We start from the raw sequence: 24,376 nt of genomic DNA on the forward strand, positions 1-24,376 counted from the left end.
CTGCAAAGCAGCTGCCAAGAAACCTTCTGGACCCTGGTCCAACTTGGTCCAAAGACCACACACCACAGTGGGGGCCTTCCTCACTTTCACCGGAGCTCAGGTCCCCCACCAGGGGGCTCCGTGAGCCTCGGGCAGTTCTCAGCCTTCCTGCTTAGGCCTCCTGCAAGGATGCCGGGACACAGTGAGCCACCTGGTGGTTATTTCAAAAAAAGTCTTTTAATTGTTCAAAATAGCACAAAACGACATCGCACTATGGTAATATTGAGTCACAGGGGTTACTCTACAATAGTGAACGGTGTATTCTCCTCAGAAACAAATCAATAGGCGCGCAAGAGAAGGGAGGGGGTAAAACAACAGGACCAGGTGAGTAGGCTCCAAGGTGACTAAACGTGACATTTTCCACAGCGAAATATACTATAATACAACAAACCAGAGGCCCTGGAGGACACAGGCTGCTGTATCTCCAGGCAGAGGTTGGTGGGAAGGGCTGGAAAGATTGGCTGCTCAGTTCAAAGCCTTCTGACTTGCTGGCAAACCTTGCTCCTTGACGGAAGTTCCGGGAGGAGGGTAGAAAACTGCAAGCAGATACCCCATCCCAGGAGCCTGCAGGCTGCACATTCACGCAGTTGCTATGCTGCTGCTGCTGGCCGCCGGATGTTGCCCTAGCCTCCCTTGTAGGTGACACTTCACAGCTGCCCTCCCGGGCTGCCTCCAAGGACACCTGGTTCCCCTCCATTCTCCACCCTTTCCATGACAACTTGAGGGAGGTGGCACAGCGGCTGCAGAAAGCAGCATCCCCATGTGGGAGGCAGCGCCGGTGTTGCTGAGGGAGGGGGCGTGGGGAGGGCTGGGAACCCAGGACGAGGCCCCAGCCCTCCCTCGAGCTTCCCCAGGCTCGACCCTATAGGTGTGGAGTGATTGCCCATGAGGAATGAGCTGTCCTTTCTTTGTTCCAGCAGCCTGAGGACAGGCAAAGGGGTAGCGGACAGGAGCCAACAACAAGAAGTTGGGCCGGGCCGCAAACAGCAGGCGCCACATGGCAGATTCCACACCTCTCCTGCCCTGGCTGGCCCCAGCTTTTCCTCCAGAAAGATCCCTGCCAAGAATTAGCCAAGGAGAAAAAAGCAAAAAAACAAAAACACACAAAAAAGAAAAAAGATTACACATTCTGTACACAGCTAACAACAAAAAGAGACAAAACCCCACACGCTAAAATTACAATGAAAGTGTGAACTTCACCAATTTCAACCTAAAAAACACAACCAATGCAGCCGTCGGCGGCATGGCCCACAGGGACCTTTGCACAGGTGCTGCCCAGGCCGCCACGGGGCTCCTTGCCCCTCTTTTTTCTTTTTCCTTCTTTTCTTTTTTAAAATGGGAAAGAAGAGGGGAAGAGGATAAGAGTTGGAGCACAAAGGCCTCTGAGAAAAAGTGTAAGCTTCCTGTGGGATCACTGAGCAGGGCGGACCGCGGGAGCCTGAGGAAGGGAGGTTAGGTGGCTGGAAACACAAGGGGAAGAAAAGAAAATGGAACCAGACACCCGGGCCAGAGTGTCGGGAAAGCCGCCCGGGGGAAGGCCAAGGGTGTGCCTTTCCTCCGCTCCATGCCCGCCCCCGACCTGGCCCCTTGGCAAAGCAAAGCACACACAGCCCCGGGAGGACAGCACTGGCTGTCCTCAGCTCCGCCCTCCCTAGTTAGAGGGGAGGAAAGGAAGCGTGCTCCTCTCTCTGCTTTCCCATCTGCCTCTGCTTCCTCCCAACTGCAATGGTAAAATGTGCTTTCTTTAGATTATTTTAAAAACAGAAAGAGAAAGGGGGGAGGAGGAAACTGCGGCTCTGGAGGGTGAAGTGCGAATGCCGGGGCGGGGCAGGGTGGGGGGTGGGCCTTGGCGGGTGTTCCTGAAGCAGGGGAGTCTGGAGAAGAATCCAGGGACTGGTCAGCTTCCTCTCACTGACCATCGGCCTTAGATTTCTTTGGAGCAGATTTCCTTGGAAGGCAGAGAAAGGAAACAGACAGTTAATGTGGGCCTCACACCACGGGAGGCCCATCGTGCGGGGCCGGTTAAGTGCCCCAAGTCATTTGATGAGAGGCTGAGCCCAGCTATTTCCACCCCCAGCCTCAGAAAGTTCCGGAGAAGGGCTTCCTGCTTACATTTCTGGAGAGGACATGGGCCGTTTGCTGGCCGGCTTGGTGCCAGAGCTGTCTTTACTGGTTTCTGGAAGGAATGAGAGAGATGGGTGAGCAGCACTGTGACAACAAGAGCAAGGAACACCTGCGCCCTGCCCGCCCACAGAGCCTCTTGGTGCCACACAGTGCTCAACAGCAGCCAGCAAGGGTAGGGCACCGGCCCGGTGGGCGGTCACCTTTTGCCCTGCTCCCTGTCTAGAACACGACACCACTCACTCCCCTCTGGATGCAGGTTAGAAACCCACTCAGCTCAGCTCCCACCTACCATTGCCGTCCCAGGTCCCAGGTCCCAGGTCCCACAGTCCCAGTCAGCCCCAGAGGAGCTGAAGCAGGAGCATGAGCTGACCGGAGGCGGCTGGTCCCCCTTGCATCCCACCCCTCACCTGCTGCGTGCCAGGGACCTGGGACACGCTGTTTTTGGGCTTAGAAACCTATGCTTTCCCACAGCCCTCTCAGTCCTTGTCCCCTCAAACATCCTGGGGCAGCGTCTCCTGCACCACCAGGCCTGGAGCTGGGGCCCCTGTTCCACTCGACAGCTACCCGTTGGGGGCTGTGTATGCGCCAAAGGAGGCGGGGAGACATGGCACATGGAAAGAAATCTAAGAGGGCAACAGTTCCGCCTGCTGCACCTGGCTCCCTGTGCCTTCCCTAGAAGCTGCCTGAAAAGCCCCACAAAGGACACTCACCTTGCAGCCACCTCACTTGTGTGGCTGGGCCGTAGCCCTTCTCGTTGCGGGCGGCTATGCGGAAAATGATGGCAGGCTTGGTGGTGTAGTCGATGTGGGCATTGGAGAGGCTGGAGGACTGCACGAGGCAGGAGGGGCTGGGCCCGCAATACACTCGCATGAAGGCCAGCTGGGCTGGGGTGGAGCTCTTGAGCTCACTCCCAGTCTGCGAGCTCTGGATGGCCAGGTACACCGAGTACTCGATGATCTTGCCGGAGGTCACAGAGGGTGGCTCCCAGGTGAGGTGAGCACCATCAGGACTCTATAACCCAGGGGGTCAGAAGGTCAACAACAGAGCAAGCTAGAAGCTTCCAGAACTGACTGATCATGGTTCCCATAAACCACTTTCTAACACTGCAGAGAGATACCATGTCACGGTTCAAGGAGCTTCAAAGAGATCTTCCCGCAAGTAGAAGGGCTAAAACAAACTGGGATTCAAAACCCATGTGCTGAGGCAGGAGGGAACCAAGTAGGTACAGACGGTCACCCCACAGCAAGACTCACTTTGCTGATTTTAATGGCACAAGGGGCCCCTGGGAAACCAGGCAGACATGTCTTAAAGGCTGAGATTTCACTGAAAGGCCCCCGGCCGCAGGCGTTGATTCCGGCAACACGAAACTTATAGGCTGTGCCTGGCTGCAGCTCCTGCTTCTTCAGCTGGTTATAGTCAGGGACATTGCCCGAGTCGTCCTGGGAAGAGAGGAGTGGCATGAACTCTGCTGTGGAGAAGGCAGCTCTGGGCCACCCCCGGGATGCTGAAGGTCTGTGGTGACTACGGGCCAGAGGGAAAAGAGGTCAGCGGTGGCTGGCCCCTTATGGCAAGGAGGGACACAGTGAGGCGGCCTGTGGCCAGGTAGTGGCGGGAAGGAACCAAAGCTCTCCTTTTCTCCTGCTTCAGGGGGATGGTCTCTGCCGGGCTATTCTCAGGCTTCCTGGCTACTTAGCTTGGCCCAAAGATGGGGGAGTTTCCTGTAAGCCCCACTTAGGACAGTGGAGCCAAGACCCACCCACCTGAGGGCATCAGCTTCTGCGGACACTTACGTCTGATGGGACAGCATCGTCTGGTGGCAGAAAATAGTGTGTCACCATTACATTGGTGCCCTTAATGACCCCCACATCAAACCACTGGTTTTCCTTCTTCATGGGGGCTTTGCTGGGTGGGGGCGGCAGGTCCGGCTTCTGGAAGACAGAATCAGGGTGATGAAATCAGGCCCTCAGCACCCAGAGGCAGTGCTGCCCCCCAGACCCAGCCTCAGGAGCCCCACCACACCCAACTCACCACACCCAGGGACTCGATGCCATTGGCCACTTCAGTCAAGGTAGCTGCAGCCTGCAGCTTGGCTGGGCTGGCCACCACAACCGGCTGGGGGGCCACAAATGTGTTGGATGGAGCCAGGCCTGTGAAGAAAGGTGTCAGTGAGAAAGACTATGAAGACTTGGCTCCCAAGTGGGACCCAGCCTCCTGTCCTGCCGTGGCCTCCCTGGGTGGCCCCACCACCCCAGCACTGATTCGCCTTTAGCCGCTTACTCTCAGTGGCTGTTGAGGGCAGTAGCGCCACGGTGCTGGGGACGGTGCCGGCTAGCTCGTTGAGGCAGTTGCTCTCAATGGCCGGGTCATTGAGACTATCAGCAGGGGCCAGGGCCTCAGTGGGGAGGTGGTGATGCTGCTGCTGGGCCTGGGCCTCCTGTAGCTGCTGCTGCTGCACCAGGGCCGCCAGCTCCTGCTGTGTCAGCACAATGGGGATGGTGGTGGCCTGGCCCTCCTGGCCCTCAGCCGACAGGTGCCCCAGCTCTGCCTGGGTCACGGTTGCCGCTGCCTCGGACGTGTCCATGGGCTCGCCGGTGCCTGCTCCAGGGTCAAGAGACATACTACTTATTAGGAAGGCTGGCCAGAGGCAGGTGGCCCAGGCGGAGGCCCCCAGAGCCTGTCCTAGAGACACTGTCCACCTTCCACCCGTCCTCCACTATAGGATAAGCCCTGGCCAAGGGGCCCCGCCTGTTTCCCGGGCAGTAACCCCAGCCAGCCGGTCCCATGTGGCAGTCCCCACTATCTGGCCTGCCTGGGGTCCCCTGTGCCCATGCTCCCCATCACATCTGGCTCATGCCACCCTTGAGAGAAATGGGTTCCTCTTCCCAGGCTGTCTCTGTGGTCTACCGCTCCCCCGAGGTGGTGCTGGCGCTCACCCATAACAGCCTGCTGTGCAGCCTGGAGCACCGCCTGGATGGCCAGGGCCTGGGCTTCCTCAGTGGCTGCAGCCTGGGCGGCTGCTTCTGCAGCAGCAGTCACTGCCAGCTCTTCGGGGGTGAGCCCCGTTACCATGAGGGTGGTGGTGCCGGCCTGGGCCTCAGCCATTAGCTCTTGGGGAAGTGATAACTGATCTACTTCAGGCTGTGCAGGTGGGGGTGGCTGGACCACCACAGTGGCCACCACTGCAGAGCTGGCAGACTCCTGGCCCGAAGATGGCTCCCCTGTGCTGCTGAGATCCACGGCGGCCGGGAGCTCAGGGGTCTGGGAGGCTGACAGGACCTCGGCGGACTCCCCCATCAGGGCTGTGGAGGCCGACTGTAGGAGCTGCCGCGGCGGCAGCTGCTGGCGAGGCCCTGGTGACACCTGGAGTTCCTCTGGGGGCTGCAGGATGTCAACAGCAGAGAAGGGCATGTCAGAAGTTTCTGTGTTGGCTATGGTCACTGTTATTTTGGCCGGGATGGGGACTTCGGTAGTCAGAGCCCCTGGGGCAGTCTCAGTCATTGATGATATCTTCTAGAAAGGGAGAGAAGCCCCTGTCAGAGGGAAGGAGAAGGGGGCCAGAACCAGGAAGCAGGGCTGAGAAGCAAGCCAGCCTTCACCTTTCCTTGTGGGCCTAAGTTTTCACTCTCGATGGGCCAGCTCGAGCCCATGTTAAATGGGGGAAGAGGAGTGGGCAGTGGTTCTCTGAGCATCATGAGGACAGAGGCCCTTGAGACCCCTGGTCAGGTTTAACCTGTCCTCAGAGTCATCCTGGCCTGGACAGACACACACTCAGACCCCGCCACGTCTTGTACAAGCTGTGGTGAAGTGACACACGATGGTAACCAGTCACAGATATAAAAGCGCCCCAGAGATGCGGGGGAATGCAGCAGACATCAAGGCTGCCCTTTTATGGTCTGGAAAAATAACCAGGAGGAGCCCCCATGCCTGGTAAAAGAGCGACATCTGGTGTCTTGACTGTGGAATTGCACAGGCGTAGGCAGGGAAGGCAGAGAGGAAAAGGACCCCCTGGGCTCTTACCGGCACAGAGGGGCCTGGGACCGGCGTGGACTGTGTCACAGTGGTCACAGCCCGCGTCAGTGTGGAGGACACAGTTGTCGTGATGGCACTGGAGCTGGTGATGTTCACGCTGTCGCCCTGGGTGCTCTCCACCTCTCCCTGATCGCTGGTAGTGGGTGGGGTGTCTGTGGGGGCAATAGGCAGGGGCTGCTAAGCAGGAGCCCCCAGGCCTACAGTTGGCTTGACCACCATGGGCTTCCTGTACTCCCAAGGGGAGGGTCAGAGAGGGCAGAACAGGCTCCTGGAGATCCGCCATCTGCTGCTGGCACAACCAGGACGCCCCAGCCCACCCCGCTGGTAAATTGGGTGCCCAGGAGCCTGACTGGGGGACTCTGGTCGAATCCCCACCATCGTTCTCTCACCCTTTCGGCCTGGGGGTCTGGGAGACCATGAAATCCAGGTGCCACCTTCACTTACCTTGGTTTGAGCTCATGTTGGAAGTGACAGTGGTAGCTGTGTGAGTGGTGCCTGTCTCGTGGGTCTCACAGGGGGGGTTGGAGCATACCCTCTGTGTTGGAAAAGGAGCCAGCAGAACGGTGCCAGCCTGGGGAGTGACGTTGGGCACTGCTGCCGCCTCTAGGCCAGACTCCAGGGTCCTGCGGGAAGAAGTGGCATCGGGAAGCAGGGCGCCCGCGCCAATGGACATGGTGGTGCCGGTGGAAGTGGTCTGGTGTGTCTCACAGGGGCGACCAGCAGGGGGTTGCTGCCCACCCTCGGCCTGGCCTGTGCCCCCATTTGAAGTGGCTGTGGTGGCCGTGTGGGTGGTGCCCGTCTCATGGGTCTCACACGGCGGATTGGAGCACACCCGCTGGGCGCTGCCTGCATTCGAGGTAGTGGCAGTGTTGGTAGTGCCTGTCTCATGGGTCTCACATGGTGGGTTGGAACAGACTTGGGTCACACTGGCCGAGGGGCACAATAGTGCCTCCAGGGCCGTCACAGTCACTGTGGTGCTGGGCGAGCCGCCCTGGAGGCTCTCACACACAGGTGCCGCGCGGGGCTCCCCAGCACCCACACTAGAACGGGCCATGGTGGCGGTGTTGGCTGCATGGCTGTGGCGCCCCGTGGGCAGGTCCTTGCTGCCTGGGCTGCTCAGCCTGACTTTGCTGCTCAGAGGGGCCAATTGCACAAAAGCAGTGCCACGGCCCCCAGGCTCCCGTGCCATGCTCGGCCCGAGGAGTGGACCAGCCGAGCATGGGGCCCCAGTGGCCATCACAGTCATGGTGGTGCTGGTCGCGCTGGTCTGGCGGGTTTGGCACTGGGGCTTAGAGCCCTGGGCTGCCTCCAGCGCCCCAGCAGCCACACTGATCCGGATCACAGCAGGGGTGCCGGCTACACAGGCCCGACGGGCATCTCGCTGGTGGCTGGCGCCAACACTCGACATGGCTGTGGTGGCAGTGTTGGTGGTGCCCGTCTCGTGGGTCTCGCAGGGCGGGTTTGAGCAGCCGTGTTGCCCGGCCATGTTGGAGGTGGCGGTGGTGGCGGTGTTGGTGGTGCCCGTCTCATGGGTCTCGCAGGGTGGGTTCGAGCAGACTCGGACCACGCTACCATTCTGCTGCCCCACAGTCGAGGTCACAAGAGAAGCAGCTGCGTCCTGTCTGTCACAGACGAACTGCACTTGGGTGGGCTGGGGGTGTCCCCCAAGGTTAGCCACAACAGTGGTGGTGGCCGTGTTGGTGGTGCCAGTCTCGTGGGTCTCACAGGGTGGGTTGGAGCACACCAAGGTCACGGTGCCAGGCTGCACATCACCCTGGCCCGAGTCGGCAATGGTGACTGTGGCGGTGGGCTGCTCTGTAGTCGGAGAGGCCAGAATGGACACAGGGAGGTCATGCACGGGCTGGGCCTCCACCCCGCTGGGTGCCGTGATCAGAGTCACCTGGGTGGGCTGGGACACGGGCTGGGGAGACACACCAGGAGGAGACTGAGTGCTGCGGCTGGCCATCTGCCCAACCTCCCTCTGTCCTGCACTGTCACTGCCCAGCCTGGGACCACTGACCGCTCCTCAATGGCCCTGGCAAACCTAAGACCCACTTGCCCCTGCCCCCAAGACACCGACTTGCTTAGAGGCCAGGGAAGAGGCACCACTTTGCCTCAAAGGCAACTGGGATAAGGAAGAGGCTGTGGGGGCAGGGCAAGGGGAAGGCAGGAGCCTGGCTGGAGTCAAATCCTTTGTTAGGGAATGAAAATCCCCCTCAAGGCTCAAAGGCCAACAACAAACATTTCACCATTTTCCAGCTTCAAATCTACAAAGATGAACCGCAGTGTCCCCTAGAACACCATGAGAGGAAGAACTTGGTGTTCAAACGGCAGGCATGGCCAAACCATGGACTACGAGACAGGGACTATGTGACACCATGGCCACGCCTGGCAGCAGTGTGACACCGGAAAGGAAAGGCCTGTAGACGGGAGGGCATGAGCCTCGCGTGCTTCCACTTGTGAAAATCCCTCGCCCACATGCACCCTCAGGCTCTGCCCTACCTGCATGGTGATGGTAGGGGTCGTGAGCCCGCCTGCCGCTGTCAGCGTGGTCTGTGCAGCTGACACGGTGATGGCAGTGGGGTTGATCACCTGGCTGGAGAGGGTGGCGATGGTGCCCAAGGTGGTGATGGGCGTGGCCAGGGACGCACTGGTGCTGTGGCCCCCCGCCCCAGCAAGGCTGGTGGAGACTGTGCCTGTCACTGTGCCTAGGGTTGTGACCCCTGAAGGAAAGGAGGCAGAGAGTTGGGCCGAGGCTGCTGCTGCCTTCTTCCCAGGGCTCCTCCCGCAGACAGGCTAGGGCACTCTGGAGCTCCTGACACAGAAGGCTCGAGAGAGAGCTGCTGTGCCCCCCAGCTCTGCCATGGGGATTGGAGGCCAGCCCTGCTTCATTATCATCTAGGGGCAGCAGGAGCCCTAGCCTTTGGGTACACACCTGTGGTGCCTTTCACAACCAACGTGGTGACGGCTGGCTTGACAGCGGAGACGGTGACGGGGGTGACCAGGCGGACGCCCCCCATGGGCACAGTGCGGAGGATGGTGCCTGGCTGTCCTGGGGCCCCCTTAAGCACCACCTGGAACACCAAAAGAAGTGCCACCAATGTCACCACCAGGCTGGTGAACACCACCCCTCCCAGGCCCGTCGGGAGGACCTGCATGGCCTGCTGGGGCGGACTGCACTGGGACACTGGGCTGAGACGTGGCTGGGAGTACCTCACCTGGGTCACTCCCTGCTGCCCGTGGCCAGTGGCAATTTTGGGGACAGCAGTGATGATTTTGGCAGGTGCTCCAGTTCCTGAAGTCATAACCTTGGTGGTGATGATGGTGATGGGGGACTTGATGCCAGGACTGCTGGTCACACCTGGATGGGAGAATGGAGGCCCAGGGGAGACAGGCTCTGTGAGGGCTGCCCCTGCTGCCCTGGGTTATAATGAAGAGCTGCAAGTCACAGCCACAGCCCTGCCATCTCCCCAGCAACCTTAAACACAAAAGTCGGCAAGGAGAAGGTGGAAATGGGTAAAAGAAACAGAAACACAGTGCGCCTTGTAACCCACCCTCCATTTCCCCTCCGGTGAGGACCTGCAGACACCCGTATGTCAGGGGAGGCCCTTACCCGTGGCACCCGCCTGGGTGATGATGGCCGACATGGGGATGGTTTTGATGATGGTGGTCGTGCCAGGCTTGGTGGTACTGGGGGAGACGCTGCTGATGCCCAGGATGGTGGGCTTGGTCCCCGCCCCGCTGGCCTGTGTGGTAGTGATGATGGTGGTGGGCTTGCCATCTGCTGAGGTCACCAACTTCAGGATTGTTCCCGCTGGCAGGGGCCCTTTGGTCTGAAAGGGGTAAACAGGTGCATGAGTCAGTGCCACTGCCAGGAAGAGAAGTGTGGTCTGGCTACTCTCTGTCGGCAGCCTTGGCGACTCAGGGAATATTCTGGAGGCTGTGGGCGAGGTTACCGAGCAGCAGAACTTTCTGAACCATGTGTGCTCATGTGATCTTCCATGGGCAGAGATGCGAGTTCTCCCTGTGGCCTGGCCCCTAGGCCCCCACTCTTGTGTATGTGCAGAAACCGAGAGCGCTCACCTGGATGATCTGAGTCACAGGACCTGTGGACGCCTGGCCTGTGACTGCTGAAGTCTGAACTGGTTTGGTCTGGACCACTGACATCACTTTGCCAAGATTGGAAATCTACAAAAAAAAAAAAAAAAGGATGGAGCAGGGAGTGATCTGGAAACCAAACAAGGGCATGGCCTGGCTGGGACTCTCCTGGAGCTGGCCCCGGGTTGGCCAGTAACCACTGGCAGTCACTGTGGCCTGGCAGCTGTCACAGGTGACCAGGCGGCACCCATCACTCACCAGAGCGCTGCCTCCTGGGACAGAGATGGGGCTCTTCACCAGAGTGATGGTCTTGGTGACCCCACCCACGACTGTGGTCACCACCTGGGCTTGCTGGGCCACTGTCACAGTGCCTGACTTGTGCACCGTGATGATAGGGCGGGTAGATGTGTTGGTGGCAGAAGAAACCGATGTTCCCACCTGGGCAGCTGCTGTCTTCAGCATGCGAGTGGCAGGGTTGCTCACCTGGAGGAGGCAGAGATGAGTGATGCACCAGGCAGAGGAAGAGATGGGGAAACCACCCAAAGATGTCCATGGTGGGCCCACAGCTCCCACGCCTCAACTCTCATCCTCCTCCTCCCGCTCCCGAGCCCAGGAACAGCTTGGTTCCCCCTTCCTTTTACGGGCAAGGGATGAATGACCATGCCTGTTTAATCACAGTGACAAGCCCCAGAAGACACACACCATGACTGGCGAGGAGGCCACCTTCACAGTGGCTGGGAGGGTGGTAGTGCCAGGTGTCACAGCCATGGTCTTCACGATGGTGGTGCCCGCGGGGACACTCAGAACTGTGGGTGCCGAGGAAGGGGGTATCTTCTGGGTGGCAGCAGCCGCAGCAGCCAGTGCGGCCATCCCACTCATCTGTGGGCTACTGCCAATCACCTGCAGCGGGCATGGGCGTGTGAGGCCAGGTCACAGGTACCACCTGCCTCCCTGCTTGGTGGACCTCACTGGAACCTGCCCAGGGCTCAGCCCTGCTCTGGGGAGCCTCATCCCACCAGCATGGCTCAGCTTTCTCTACTGCCAGACCCCACTCTCCTGGCCCCAGACAAGGAGGGCTCCCATTGCTGACCACGCGCGGCAACCCCTGTGGCAAGAGGTGGCCAGGAGCTCTGGATCTTTTGTAAAGACCAGAGTCAAAGCAGGTCCAGTTCCTTTCTCATGGGCCTGCATCAAGCCCAGCTGGCTAGCTCCTCCTCTCAGGCTGCAGGACAAGAAAGTCCACGTGGCCAATGCCCTTAGGACCAGGCAACAGGTTAGGCCTTCTAGGCATTAACTTATTAATTCCCACCATGACCTTGCAGGAGGGAAAGGCATGGGGCGCGTGCTACGAGAGCCCAGGGGGTGGGTGTAAACCCCCAGTACACTTACAACTTAGTGCACTGGATCAACAGGAAGTCCCGCTAACCCCAAAGACTGCTCCTCACCGTCCCCTGGGCACTCTGTGTTGGCACAACCATCCGTACTCCGGCAGGCAGGGAGGTCACGGTGACGGGGGCTTTCCCGGCCTGGCTGGCAGGTCGCATGGTGACCAATGGTGTTCCTGTTGTAGCCTGAGGACCGGTCACTTTGAGAACAGCAGGGACACCTGATGAAAGAAGAGGCCAGCCATCAGCCATCTCACCTTCCGCACAACGTCCCCAGCCCGTTTGCCAAGCTCAGCAGGCAGCTTGAGCCACTTTTGCCAGCCTGTTTGTGTGGGAGTTTGGCTCTTCTGTGCCCTCAGGGTGACTGTGTCCACAGGCGGGGCCAGGCTTTAGCATGCCCCCCACGACTTTTGGAGACAAGCCCAAAGCTCTTGGCCACTGGCCTGCTGTCTAGGCTGCCATCTTGCAGCCCCTACTCTGCCACTGCATCTCCCTGGAGGCCAGCCCCTTACTTTTAAACGTCTCTGGGCCCTTGGCTCACCTTGAGTCCGGGCTGCAGTGGGCACAGAAATGGAGCTGCCAGGCACCGTCGGCAAGACCTGGATGGTGGTGGTGGTCGGGGGCGCGGGGGCAGCCTGGGGCAGGAGCGTGATGCCTACTTGGGTCAGTGGCTGCACAGCGGGTGCGGCTGCTGCCGGGGCAGGGCTCTTGGGAGGGTTGGCAGGCACAGATGGGACTGGATTGGGTGTAGGGGAGGTGGCAGTAGCGGCCGTGGCAGGAATGTCATATTTCTGGAGCTGGAGAAGGTAGCTGTCGGCTGTTGCCACTGCCCCCCAGCTCACCTCCAGGGAGTTGGTGTTGGCGCGTACCAGTTGTACTCGGGCTGGGGGTGGTGGCTTTTCTGTGGGAGAACGAAGCTGGTGAGAAGGGGCGGGAGGCTGCAAGGGTGGGAGGGTTGGCTGGGCTGGGCCTACCTGTCTCCAGGTACCAGAGGTCCTTGCAGCAGACCTGGTTGTTCCAGGCCTTGCGGTAGCCATCGCGCCCACTCCAAATGTACAGGCGGGTGTTGATGGCGACTGCGCAGTGGCCGGCCCGAGCCCGGGGAATGTTGTCCTCCAGTGTATCCATCAGGATGGTCTCCCAGGCCATGGTATCTGGGAGAGGGCGGACGGGTAAGATCAGCAGGGAGGACGGAAGAAACCCGCTACCCCCAGTTGCCCTTGGTTCTTTTGTTGTCAAGGATGGAAATTAAAATCAAGATGTTATCAGATTATTACATTAAAAACAACAAAACAAAGAAAGCTTTGTGGCAAAAAGCACCATAAAAAATAAAATTATAAACACCAACGGCCAACTAGGAAAACCATGAGAAACACAGTCAGGGATTTACCTCCTTGCCCATCAAGGAATGCCACAACTCACAAAAAGAGACGGCAATGGGAAAGACGGTTTAGGGAAAACAGCATAAAAATATCTTAAAAAAAAAAAAAAACATCCTCACGCAAAAGAAATGGCAACTTCAACCACCGGTGCCTGGCACTTTGATTTCTGGGCCTGTAGCAGCTGGGGCTCAAGGTGAGCCAGAAGGGAGCTTCAGCCATCTATCAGGCTTGGTAAAGGGTGAGTGGCCTGACCACTCGGTGAGGGCACCACCGGAGGCACCTATGTGGGCAAAGCCTCTGTGCAGGGCGCCTCAGCTGCATCGGACAGCAACTCCACTTCTAGGTTTTCACCCCTAGGATATACTTGCACACAGGTGAAGATGGTGCAAGGATACTCACGGAGCAGCGCCTGTACAAGAGACAGCAGCACAACCACAGCCTGAAGGAAGCTGCTGCGGGGCAGAAATGTGGAGTGATCTCCAAGCTATGGCGGATGAGAAAGGCCAGGTGCAGCACTGCGTGCACCAGGCTACCACTGTTTTGTATTTAAAGGCACCTATGACTAATGCTTGGATATGAAGAGTCCCTGCAAGGTGGACAGGAAACCACCCAGGTGGCTGCCTCTTGAGAAGCAGAACCGGGAAGAGGGCGGGAGGCCCTGCACTGTAGAGGCTTTGACAGTTTTGGATGTTGGGCCATTTGGATGGAGAGCGCATTCAAAATGCAGATGGAGAACATTGCTTCAGAGAGCTCTGCCCACTAGATCCTTCTGGTGGATTCCAGAGGGAGCCGGGGGCCCAAGCTTGTTCCCCACACACCCCACACAGCACTTAGGCTGAGGAGGGCTGGCCTCCTACAGCCTCCCACAGGTCACTCAGAGCCCGAGGAGGCCATACCCAGGTTGAGACAAGCCAGCGTGTTGGTACACTTCCACTCCTTCTCGTGCGTGGCCACTTTGACGTCATCCATGACAAGAGGCACCCAGCCACCAAACACGTACATTCTGGGAGTGAGGAGGAAAGAGTGGGAAAGGATTGTAGAGTTGGTGCCAAGCTAGTGGCCACCTCTGCTACCCCAGTTCTACAGCTCAGTCCTCTGGCTCTCCCCAGGAGAATCCCCAAGGACTTGTGAAGCCTCCTGACGAGGCCCTCTCCTGCCTGGTAGCTCAGCTCTCAGAACTGTGCCACCTCTACCATATAAAAGCGTCGTTCAGCTCATCTGAAGCTCACCTTCATCTCTACAGTTCCTAGGCTCCCTTTAGGACCTGGGCACTCACAAAGATAGCCAAGTGCTTGCACAGAGGACCTAGAACACTCTGTATCCAATGGGGCGGAGCCTCACAGGCCCAGGGAGGGTCTCAGGCTGGGCTTGTGTGTGGCCCCATCCCTGCTGAATCTGTCTTTCCTTGGTCCCCCAGGGTCGTAATGGAAAAATAGGGCTACCGAATGCCAGCCCAGCCAGAAAGAGGCATCTTCAGGTCTTAGGGTCTGACAGAACAAAACTGAGAGCCCTTCGGGGGAGGGGCCCCACTGGTCTAGAGAAGGGAGATACAGGCAAGCAGCCACTCACTTATTTCCAATGGTGGTTGCTGAGTGGAGACTGCGAGGAAGAGGCGCCACCCCGCTGAGACTGGGCTTATTCCATGTCAGTGTATCTGTAGAGAAAGAGGGGAGAGGGTTACACACGTTGGACCACACACAGACCGTTCCCTGGATTCAAGCTAGCTCAGGAAGATAGGATCTGTCTCAGTGAGAGAATCACATCCCTGGCCTCCCTACAGCCCACAGCAGGCCCTCTGATTGTTGTCGTGGGAGCTAGATTCCCGTGTTACCCAGTCAGTTTTGCCCAGCCTAGCAGGTGCGCTCCTTCAGGTACATCCTGAGCACCTGCCCTGAACCAGCACTGCGCTCTGTGCTAGGGGAGGAGTTGGGAGCACACCCCAAACTCTCCATGAAATATATTCACCATCATAACCACCTTAGGCTAGAGCCGTTTCAGCAACATCTCTCCCCCAGCCCAACCACTCCTGTCCAAGCAGTCCCCCAAGGCCTCACGGTTTACCGGCAGGCAGTGGTACCTCGGCAGTCAGACCAGGACACAGCAGCCCACACAGTCTGACCACTGACGAGTCCAGAGAATTCCATTCTAGAAAAGCTTAATCTCTTGTTCTCCTATAAGCCAGCAGACCCATTCGGCCAACTGAGCCAGCACAGGCCAGAGGTAACAGCCCCAGACCTAAGGACAATCCAGGGTTCCCCACCCTGACAAGAGGAAAGCACTAAAGTGGGGCGTTCCAGCTCCCTACGAGCCCCACCTCACCACACAACAGCGCCACCCACGGGACCAGCCAAGACTCAGACCTGCTTTGGCCCACAGCTGCTGGGGTGCTACCACCCTACTCACCGATATCTAGGGTCCACAGGTCTCCCAGCCTGCAGCCACTCATCCCGCCGTAGATCACCAGCTTGGACTTCTTGTTGTCTTTTTCGGTGTAGACCACGGCAGTATGTGACTCCCGAGGTGGTGGTAGGACCCCGTAAGTGATAGGGATGTCCCAGGCTACCACTCCGGAGCCTGGCCGTAATTCCAGGATGTATAAGTCATTCAGGTACCTGATGAGAAGAGATCAGTTACAGCAAGTCTCAGCTCCTCATGCCAGAGGCTTCACTGGATGGCTATCAGTGAGGGAGAGACTCCCCAGAACACAAAGGGGCTACGGCCATGGGAGCTGTGAAGTCCTTCTGCCCTGGCTCCCGAGGAAGGGGCTGCCAGAAGCTCTCTAGGATGAGCCCAGCTAGAGAAGGGGAAAGGGTGGGCGAGGCTATACAGCAGCCCCGAGTCCAGACCCAGCAGCATGCCGTGCTGTGCACACAAAGCTGGGCATTATACAAGGGCTCCACTGAGCAAGAGGGTCACCGGCTTGGGACTACCTCCAAACAGAGTCCTTGGCCATAGGCCTTGGAAAATACCCATCAGGAAACTTGTGGGCAGCTGACACCGAGAAGGAACACAAGCAACTCTAGGCCGAGTCTGAGAGCAGGCCCCAGCCCAAGGCAAAGTGGCTTCCACCTCCGGCTTGGCCCTCCACCCATGAGGCCTGCTCAGGGTTAGCAGTGATTTTGGAGCCAGAAGGCTCCTTAGAGGGCATCTGGTACAGCTCTCTCATTTACAACCCAGCATGAGATAGGGACCCAGCTGCACACCCACCCGGGGGTTCTGAAGAGAAAAGGACCAAGCCTCACCTTGGAATGTTGTTCTTTGGGTCCTCACTATCATTGGCCAGACCCCCAAACAGGTAGCATTTGTTGCCCACAAGGGAGAAGCTGTGCCCGAGCCGAGGACATGGAGGGGGCCCATTTTTGGGTGTCTTTGCTTTGAGTCTCTTCCACTCCCACCGGCTCGCCTGCAAAATCAAGACCTGGAGGCTGAAGGCCACCCCTCGGGGCCCAGGGCAACTTGTGGTAGAGGAGAAAATGGCCGGGGGCAAGCTAGGTGCTTTGCCGGAGCAAGAAGGTCCTGGGTGTCAGGCCTGGCCTTCTCCTGAGGCGGGCCAACTTCAGAGTGGCACTGGCAGACTCCCAAGCGTCCCTTCCACCTCCCACTTGTCTCAATCCTGAAGCCACTACTGTCAGGTCATGGGGCTGGGGAGGCAGAGTGAGAACCTGGGGCTGCTTTACCTGCAGCTCGTAGAGGTCATTGCTGTATTTCCCATACTCCACCATCCCGCCAAACACCAGGAGGCGAGTTCCATCACAAACAAAGCCATAGGCTGCACACCCCGGAGGGATGTCCCCCCTCACAGCTGGGATGAACCACTGGTTGGTTGCTGGGGAACAGAAGGAGGCAGAAGTCAGTAGAGCCAGCATCGCCCATTCCTCTCATTCCCCAAATTTACCAGCCGTCAACCTTGGTGAGGGGCTGAGCCAGCACCATCCCTGTGGGCACTCTAGCAACTCCATCCATGCTACCTGGGCCATCTTCCAAATCCCACGACTTCAGGCCACTGCAAAAGGGCCTGTGACCACCCTGCTTCTCATCAAGGTCATCTTTTTTTTTGAGACGGAGTTTCACTCGTTACCCAGGCTGGAGTGCAATGGCGCGATCTCGGCTCACTGCAACCTCCGCCTCCTGGGTTCAGGCAATTCTCCTGCCTCAGCCTCCTGAGTAGCTGGGATTACAGGCACGCGCCACCACGCCCAGCTAATTTTTTGCATTTTTAGTAGAGACGGGGTTTCACCATGTTGACCAGGATGGTCTCGATCTCTTGACCTCGTGATCCACCCGCCTCGGCCTCCCAAAGTGCTGGAATTACAGGCTTGAGCCACCGCGCCTGGCCCATCAAGGTCATCTTAATGAGAGGGATGTCACTGTGCAAGACCCCTCGTTGGCCACTGCCTTCCTTCCCTACCATTCAGTGGATCAGACATGAACTTCTCCTCAAAATACCCTCTTGGTGGACCTGTGCTCCTTCTCCCTGGAGCCCACATTTTTGTCCCTGTATCACAGAGTCAGGACAGCCAGAGCCCACAGCAGCACTTTCAAGTGGCCAAAAAAGCAACTGCTAAAGGCCATGGAGAGCTATGGGACGAGATCCAGCCTCTGCTCTGACCTCCCAGACCTCCTCTGGTCTCCTAGGTGATGGTCCACCGGCATCCTTCCCCACCCCCACGGCCACACCTATGCTATTCTGGAACATTCTCAAAAGCCAGAGGCAGCAGTCTCAGCAGAGCCATGACAGAAGCTTCCCGAAAGCTCATGGGGGTGAGAAGATCACCAAGAAAGAGAGGAATCAGACCCTAGGCACTGCTTTACTCCCCCAGGACAGAAGCAGCCAGCCTTCAGATGAGACTGGGCCCTTGAACTCGACTCCCCTCACACCCTCCATGCTGGGGCTTCCCAGGAAACCTCTTCCTATGAGGGGCCCCTCAGAGGATTCACCACACTCTTTCCGAAAACCCCAAACTGGGGGCCAGGTGCAACCCCAACTCTGTGCCTCTGAGCTGGCCTGGGTGAGACCTCAGTGAGCAGATGGCGGAAGGCGCTGAGGCCCCTTCACACGACTTGAGACATAAGACGGGTTCCCCAGGACATGACGGGGCATGGGGGGATTCCTGTGGGGTGGGAACTGGGAAGGCTTCCACACAGGGGATGCTGTGATCTTGTGATATAGCACAGACTACTCAGTTTGGTGACCAAAAGCATTGTGAGACCACAGAAGAAAAAAAACAAAGTAGTTTTTTCCGTCTTCAGGTGCACCTAGGGCCAGACGGCCGGCCATGGTTGGGAATGCACATCCCACTGCACCCTGGTCCCACCCAGTCCCACGCCGTCACCCCCAGGGCTCAGCGTGCACTGTGTGCAAGGCTTGCCCTCATCCAAAGCACAACTCCCAGCCTGGGTAGCACAGGGAGACCCTGTGTCTACAAATTTTAAAACATTGGCTGAGTGTAGTGGCATACACTTGTGGTCCCAGCTGCTCGGGAGGCTGAGGTGGGAGAACTGCCTGAACCTCAGAGTTTGGGCTGTAGTGAGCTGAGACCACGCCACTGCATCCCAGCCTGGGCAGCAGAGCAAGACCTAGCCTCAAAAAAGAAAAGAACAAAAACAGAAAACCCCCCACAGCACAACCGCACCAGCACCACCTCCAGAGGCGAGCACCCCCACCCCACTCTCTAGCACCCACTCCAAGGGTGGGCTTTCAGCAGGCTGTCGGTCTCTGCAGCCACTCAGCTGAGTCACTGGGCCTCAGACATGCCAAGCACTGAGCTCCCATGCCATTTTCCTAAGGCAGAGGGCAACACTTGTGCAGCCCACACCCACAATCTTGGGTCCTGGGCCCCTGCCTCTTTCTCATTCCCAGTGCAAAAACCACCCCAGAAAAGCAGGAGCTGCCAAGGCCAACAGCCTTGCACACTGGAGAGCCACCCTGACTAATCCCTGGAGGGGGCTCCATGCAAGCTACCAAGGTAAACGCACAAGGAGACCCAAGACTGCCTGGGCCAACTACTCTGGATAGGTAAAGGGGCAAAGCCAGGAGGGCAAGCAACACCTGAGGTCTTAGGGCAAAACAGAGACAGGGAAACAAGAGCCCCATCATTGACTCAAAGCGACCGATCTGTGCCTGCCCAAGGGTCCCATGTCCAAGCAGCCACCCTCACTACCCTGAGCACCATCATGGTCAAAGCCCACAGCTATGGGGCCATGGGTCAGGGTTTGGGACAAAGCTAAATGGCACATGGGGTCAGCCGGCAGTTCTCCCATAACATGCTGATCAGTGAACCAGCAGGCCAGGCCAGAAGTGCCGTGTGATACCTTTGGGGCTCCTGCTCACCAGATCCTTCTACAGGACCCAAGAGCTGCTGATCTCATTCTAGAACACGTCAAGAGAGGTCTATCAGGGAGCACAGCTCCTGGAGTGAAGACAAGCCTGCGGCCCCTCATCTCACCCACCAGTCCTGGTTCCCCACGAGAAGCACCCCTCCCTTCTCCCAGCTTCTCAATGTGACAGATGCTCTCAGTTGCCCCTGAATCATCCGGGGGGGGGGGGTGTCATGTAACGCAATCCTGGGGAACCTCATCCTGGAGGTGCTGGCTGTCAGCTGGGAGGGGAAGGTGGGGAAAGAACCCTGCCCTGGACGAACACCACTCCAACTGCCCTCCTCCTGAGGGCACGGCTGCGCCCCGGCCTCTCCGTGTTTCATCAGCTCCCCCAGCCACTTCCTGCTCCACCAGCCCCAGCGTGGTTGCTAGCGTCCCATCACCATCTAAAGACCGGTGCCCATGCAGGGGGCAGCCGGTCAAGTTCAACGAACTGCCTTCCTCTCTGCTCCACCTGTCACATTAGAGCACTTCCTGTGTGGCATACAACATGCTGGGAGGCACAGAGGACACTGCTCTTGTGCTCATACTCCCAATGGGGTAGGAAGGCTGCATGCCCCCTCCCACAATGAGACAAGCACCCTAGAGGAGCTCTGACTCAAGCCTGGCCCTCGGGAGCACAGAGTGGGGTGACTGCTGGAGAGGGAGGGCAGGAGTGGAAAGGGCTTCTCAGAAGAGGTGACATTTCAGCCGGGCCTTGAAGGGTGAACAGGATTTCCCGACAAATGAAACTCGTAGGACCAACCAGGAAGTGACCGCACGAGTCTAATAAAAGGACAGGAGAGCTTGGTGTGGAGGGGGACAGATTTGATGTTAGCTCAATGCAATGACCAATTTGATACAGGGAGAGAGGAGAAGGTAGGTGTTTCAAAGGTGGTTGCCCTCAAGAGACAGGTGATACAACAGCCTCTGTGAAGGTTTGCACTCCTGCCCAACTCCACCACCAGCTGGCGGGGTGACCCTGGACCTTTCACTTCCCCTCTTGGACCCCAATTTCCTCATTTGCAGAAACAAGGAAGTTCCACTAGATATCGTCCAAGGCTCCTTCCAGCTTTAAGAGCCTATGGACATTACAGAGCCACTGAGGCCAAAACTCTCATCACCACACCCCCCCACCGCCCCTGGCAGCACTCTGAATCCTTTGGCTTGCAATGTGGAACTAAAATTTCCTAAGGAGAAGGACAGTAGCTACCCTAAGACTTCTCAAAGCACACACCCCTGAAGCTTTCTTCTCCTAGCAACGGGGGCCCCTTCGAGATCAGCTCTCTCCAAGCAAGGCTTTCTGAGGACTGACCCTGCAAACGTGCAAGGGGTAGAGGCCTGAGAATATGCCCCGCCTCCTCCCAAACACAGCAAAAGCAGACAGGACAAAGGTGCGGAGGTCGAGCTGCTGGGAGGGGCAACTCCCGCTGATTCCGGATTCTGCCATTCTGCCGATTCCCATGCAGAAACCCTGGTGAGGAAGAGGGCATTGGGTCTGCCAGCTGCTCTCTCTGGAGAAGTCCTCCGAGGAGCTGCCAATGACAGTTCCCAAACTGCTATCCTAGAGGATACCAGGGCTTCGTTTAAAGCGGCCCTCTGGAAGGCAGACTACCCTCTAATGCACAACCTGTCTTTGCAGACTGGGAATGAATTCATGCCAAAGTGGTCAATTCATTTTAATAAACAAATGAATATGCAGAGGCCCCAGGAAGCCAAGGCAACGGTGGCGGTGGACTTTGGAGCCGACTGTAATTAGGCCCCTGCCCTACTTTCTAAAATTGCATTTCCCTGCCAGGGAGCCTGCTCCAGGCCTTCTGAGAAGAAAGTCCGTGCAAAGAGTTGAGGTGCTGCTCATGGTGCCGGCGCCTCTATAAACAGCCCCACCGCTGGAGAAGCTGTATCCCAGCCCCTTGACCTTAGCTTACTGAGCTAATTCCTGCTACTGCAGCTGCCTGGGCTGGCACGGGGCACCACCAACCACCGAGCACCCGTGCGGGGGGGAGGGGGGGTGCTGAGACAGGTCCTGCTCCCTGGAGGCAACAGGTGCTGAGAGACCTGGAATGAAAAGGGTCACCGGCAACCCACCAGCCTTTCAAAGACCGTGTGGTAGGTGGCAACCATTTCCAAGGTGTGGAGAAACCAGCACTTTCTGCCTTGGGGGGTGGGGAAGGAAGCGGCACACAAGAGCCCAGCTCTAGCCCTCCCAATTCCGAAGCCAACTTTCTCCCTCCAGGCAGCTGACTTCCCACCCTACAGCATCAAGGCACTGGAGCGCAGTCAGAGAGGAACGGTCTTTTACTGGCCAGGACACAAAGCCCACCCAGCGAGGTTTGTCTGCAGGGGCACCACAGAGGCCAGGGGATTGCCAGAGCTCCACGGGAGGATGCTGCAGAGAAGGGGCTAGTGCTGGAAGCTGTGGCTCCCACTGACGACTAGGGCTTCCTAGGACCCCAGCCTGCGGGTGGGGGCGGTTCCCTTCACGCAGCCTCTTCCAGATCTTGCCTGGGACAGAACTCACCCTGACCCTGCCTTCTAGGCAAGACCAGCATCCTGTGGGCCAACGGGCAGGCAGCAGGCAATGTGGGAGCTGACCCTAGTTCTAGGGGCACAAAACGGGCCAAGTGGCCCCCAAGAAAAGGATGTCACAAAGTTCATGGACAGCAGCAGGCTTTCTGCACTAGAGACTAAGCAAGGCTACTAGGCAGGGGCAACAACAGACAGCCCCCACGAAGGCTGTGGTGCCTCAGCCATACCTGAAGAGAGAGGTTCTTCCCCGTCGCAACTAACAAGGGCTTGGGTTTTGCCGGGAGGCAGAGGAGCGGGTGAGGTAAGCCCGTGATCCGCCGAAGCGGGGAGACACAGGGCTACACAGGCCGCTGAGGGGTAACTGGAATTCAGCTTGTAAACCAGAAAGCACCAGATTAAGAGAAGGTGCGACTCAGAAAGAAACGCTGCAGAAGTAAATGTCGAAAAGGAGAGGCGACCCTGCTGGCGGCCCGTCGTAGCGGTACCCAGGGCTCCAGCATTAGCCGGTTGGCAGATGAAGATGTTAAACTCTGCTCTCTATGAACGCGTCCCTTCCCTCCCTTTTTCGAGAAACAGAGAACGAATCTGTAATCTAGAAATGGTCATTTATCCAGAATGGGCACTCGAGATGAAGGAGAGCTGAGCAGGCGCAGGAGAAGGGAGGGAGGGAGGGAGAACTCTGCCTGCGCCAAGGGGACACATCCGCCCGCCACAGCCCCGGCACGCTGGGTAACGGTGTGAGTCTGAAGTCACCACCGCTGGCGACAGCCCCTCTCCCCCACCAGTTGGACTAGGGGCTTTCTTTCAACTGACGAAAACCAATCCTTAAATACGGGAGACAAGGGGTTTCAGAACGGGAAGAAGATCAGAGGAAAGCACTGAAGCCCGGCACAGCAACGGGGAGGGGCAAACCGATCAGTGGGGAGGGAGGGGAAGGAGGGGGGACGGAGGGAGGAGCGGGAGGGAGAGGGGGAAAGGGAGGGGAGGGGGGAGACGGACGAGGGAAGGGAAGATGATGAGGGAGGACATGGAGGGAGGGGGGAGATGGAGGGAGGGGGGAGATGGAGGGATGGAGGGAGGGAGGGAGGGAAGAGGAGGGAGATGGAGAGAGGGAAACTGCCGAGGACCCAGCGGGCTTTGCACTCACCCGTGTTGTACACGTGCAGTTCGTCCACTATTCCCTCGTTGCCGCCGCCAAACACCACGATGAGCTCCTTGATAGCCACGGCGCGGTGGCCGTGACGGGGCCGCGGCACCGGACCCGACCAGCCCACCACTCGCTTCCAGCGGGGCTGCAGGAGCACCGCTGGCGAGTTGGCGGGCGACACGGCCGAAGCCATAGTTCCGGGAAAGGGTGCGGTGGGGAGAAGTCAACAAGCAGGAACGGAGCCCCTCAATTCCTCTCACACACCCCTTTTCGTCTAAGGCAGCTCTAACGGAGAAGGGTTCCTCACACAGCGGTAGACGACTCCATGGAGGCCGCCATCTTAACTGCTCTCCTTCCCTTTGGCTCTTCCCTTTCTTCTCGCTCACGTCGTCTCCTCAAGAGCTGCCCAAAACTGTCGAGCGCCTAGGCTCGGTAAGCTAGAGGCCGCCGAGTCCCGTCACCCCGACTACTTGCCCGGGCGCTCCCGCTTACAAGCTCGGGCGGGAGGCCCTGGGAGCCGCCATCTTGAGCCGCCTCTCTCTCCTCCCTTCCTCAGTCGTAGCCCTCCCCCGCCGGAAATGGCGGAACCCCGGCCCGGTTCCCACACCCCCAAGTCCCCAGGACTGGCCGGCTTCCGGGGCGGGTGGAAAAGAGCCACAGGCGCCGCGGTCGTCGCAGCCCCGCCGGCGCTCAGACCACAATTGTGGGAGCCGCCATCTTGAGACCGTCCCGCTTCCCCGCCCAGCGCTCAGTGCAGCCGCCGCTCCCGAAACAGCCCCGACACACCTAAGGAATGGAGGCGCGCCGGAGGCCGGCGGAATCAGCTCGAGCTCCCGAGGGCCGTTTGGAGGCGCGCGCCGTAAGGCCGTTAGAAGTCTCGCACCTTTCCCCTTAGTCCGCCTCTGCAGCTCAAGCTGCGCCTGCCGCCCTGGGAGCCGCCATCTTGAGACTAGCTCCTCGTTCCCCCCTATTCTCTTCCTCCTGGGTCAGTTCTTCCACTGCAAACCAAACTCAAGGCAGTGTGCGATCCTCACTTCCCTCCTTATGACTCCTTCCCACAGGAGCAGCTTCAAGGAGCCAGAGTTAGGCCCCGAAGCGGCAACTGTACGGCAGGAGGAGCGGTAACGGCAGGGCGCTCATGCCTCCTCCCTGGGAGCCGCCATCTTGTGTGAAGAAGTAACAACTAAACATGGCGGCGGCGGCGCCGGCGGTCGGGCGAGGGGGCGGAGTCAGGTGACGTCACCGCTTTCCTCCACCCGCCCTCGCACCTCTTCGCCGCTGGGCCG

The 24,376-nt window shown here is 58.6% G+C and overlaps 1 protein-coding gene across 6 annotated transcripts; it reads right to left on the reverse strand.

Moving 5' to 3' along the window:
• Positions 1–200: 200 nt before the first annotated feature.
• Positions 201–24,260, reverse strand: HCFC1 (host cell factor C1). 6 transcript variants are annotated; one of them, XM_078363686.1, is made up of 27 exons: positions 23,877–24,260; positions 23,091–23,502; positions 16,735–16,883; positions 16,300–16,460; positions 15,461–15,669; positions 14,627–14,711; positions 13,954–14,060; positions 12,650–12,829; positions 12,217–12,576; positions 11,736–11,896; positions 10,993–11,190; positions 10,549–10,773; positions 10,276–10,380; positions 9,806–10,025; positions 9,411–9,553; positions 9,128–9,266; positions 8,695–8,915; positions 6,637–8,113; positions 6,181–6,344; positions 5,097–5,541; positions 4,441–4,758; positions 4,192–4,310; positions 3,954–4,091; positions 3,417–3,602; positions 2,874–3,174; positions 2,152–2,215; positions 201–1,987 (listed from the first exon to the last, which is right to left on the reverse strand). In XM_078363686.1, exons 2-27 carry the CDS (start codon positions 23,281–23,283, stop codon positions 1,948–1,950), a joined length of 6,108 nt encoding a protein of 2,035 aa, XP_078219812.1. In that variant the 5' UTR covers positions 23,284–23,502; positions 23,877–24,260; the 3' UTR covers positions 201–1,947. The 6 variants fall into 6 exon arrangements, with proteins under 6 accessions (XP_078219812.1, XP_078219811.1, XP_078219810.1 ...); XM_078363685.1 differs by having other exon boundaries at positions 4,441–4,761; XM_078363684.1 differs by having other exon boundaries at positions 5,097–5,670.
• Positions 24,261–24,376: the final 116 nt, after the last annotated feature.

Source organism: Callithrix jacchus, chromosome X, assembly GCF_049354715.1.
Source record: "Callithrix jacchus isolate 240 chromosome X, calJac240_pri, whole genome shotgun sequence".
Classification (NCBI taxonomy): domain Eukaryota; kingdom Metazoa; phylum Chordata; class Mammalia; order Primates; family Cebidae; genus Callithrix; species Callithrix jacchus.

Coding starts and splice junctions, on each gene's coding strand:
- HCFC1 (XM_078363681.1), bottom strand. CDS start 23,283: ATGGCTTCGGCCGTGTCGCCCGCCAACTCGCCAGCGGTGCTCCTGCAG. Junction 10,026..10,275: donor CTGTGACTCAGATCATCCAG/GTGAGCGCTCTC, acceptor TACCCCTTTCAG/ACCAAAGGGCCCCTGCCAGC. Junction 8,114..8,694: donor CCCCTACCATCACCATGCAG/GTAGGGCAGAGC, acceptor GTGTCTCCCCAG/CCCGTGTCCCAGCCCACCCA.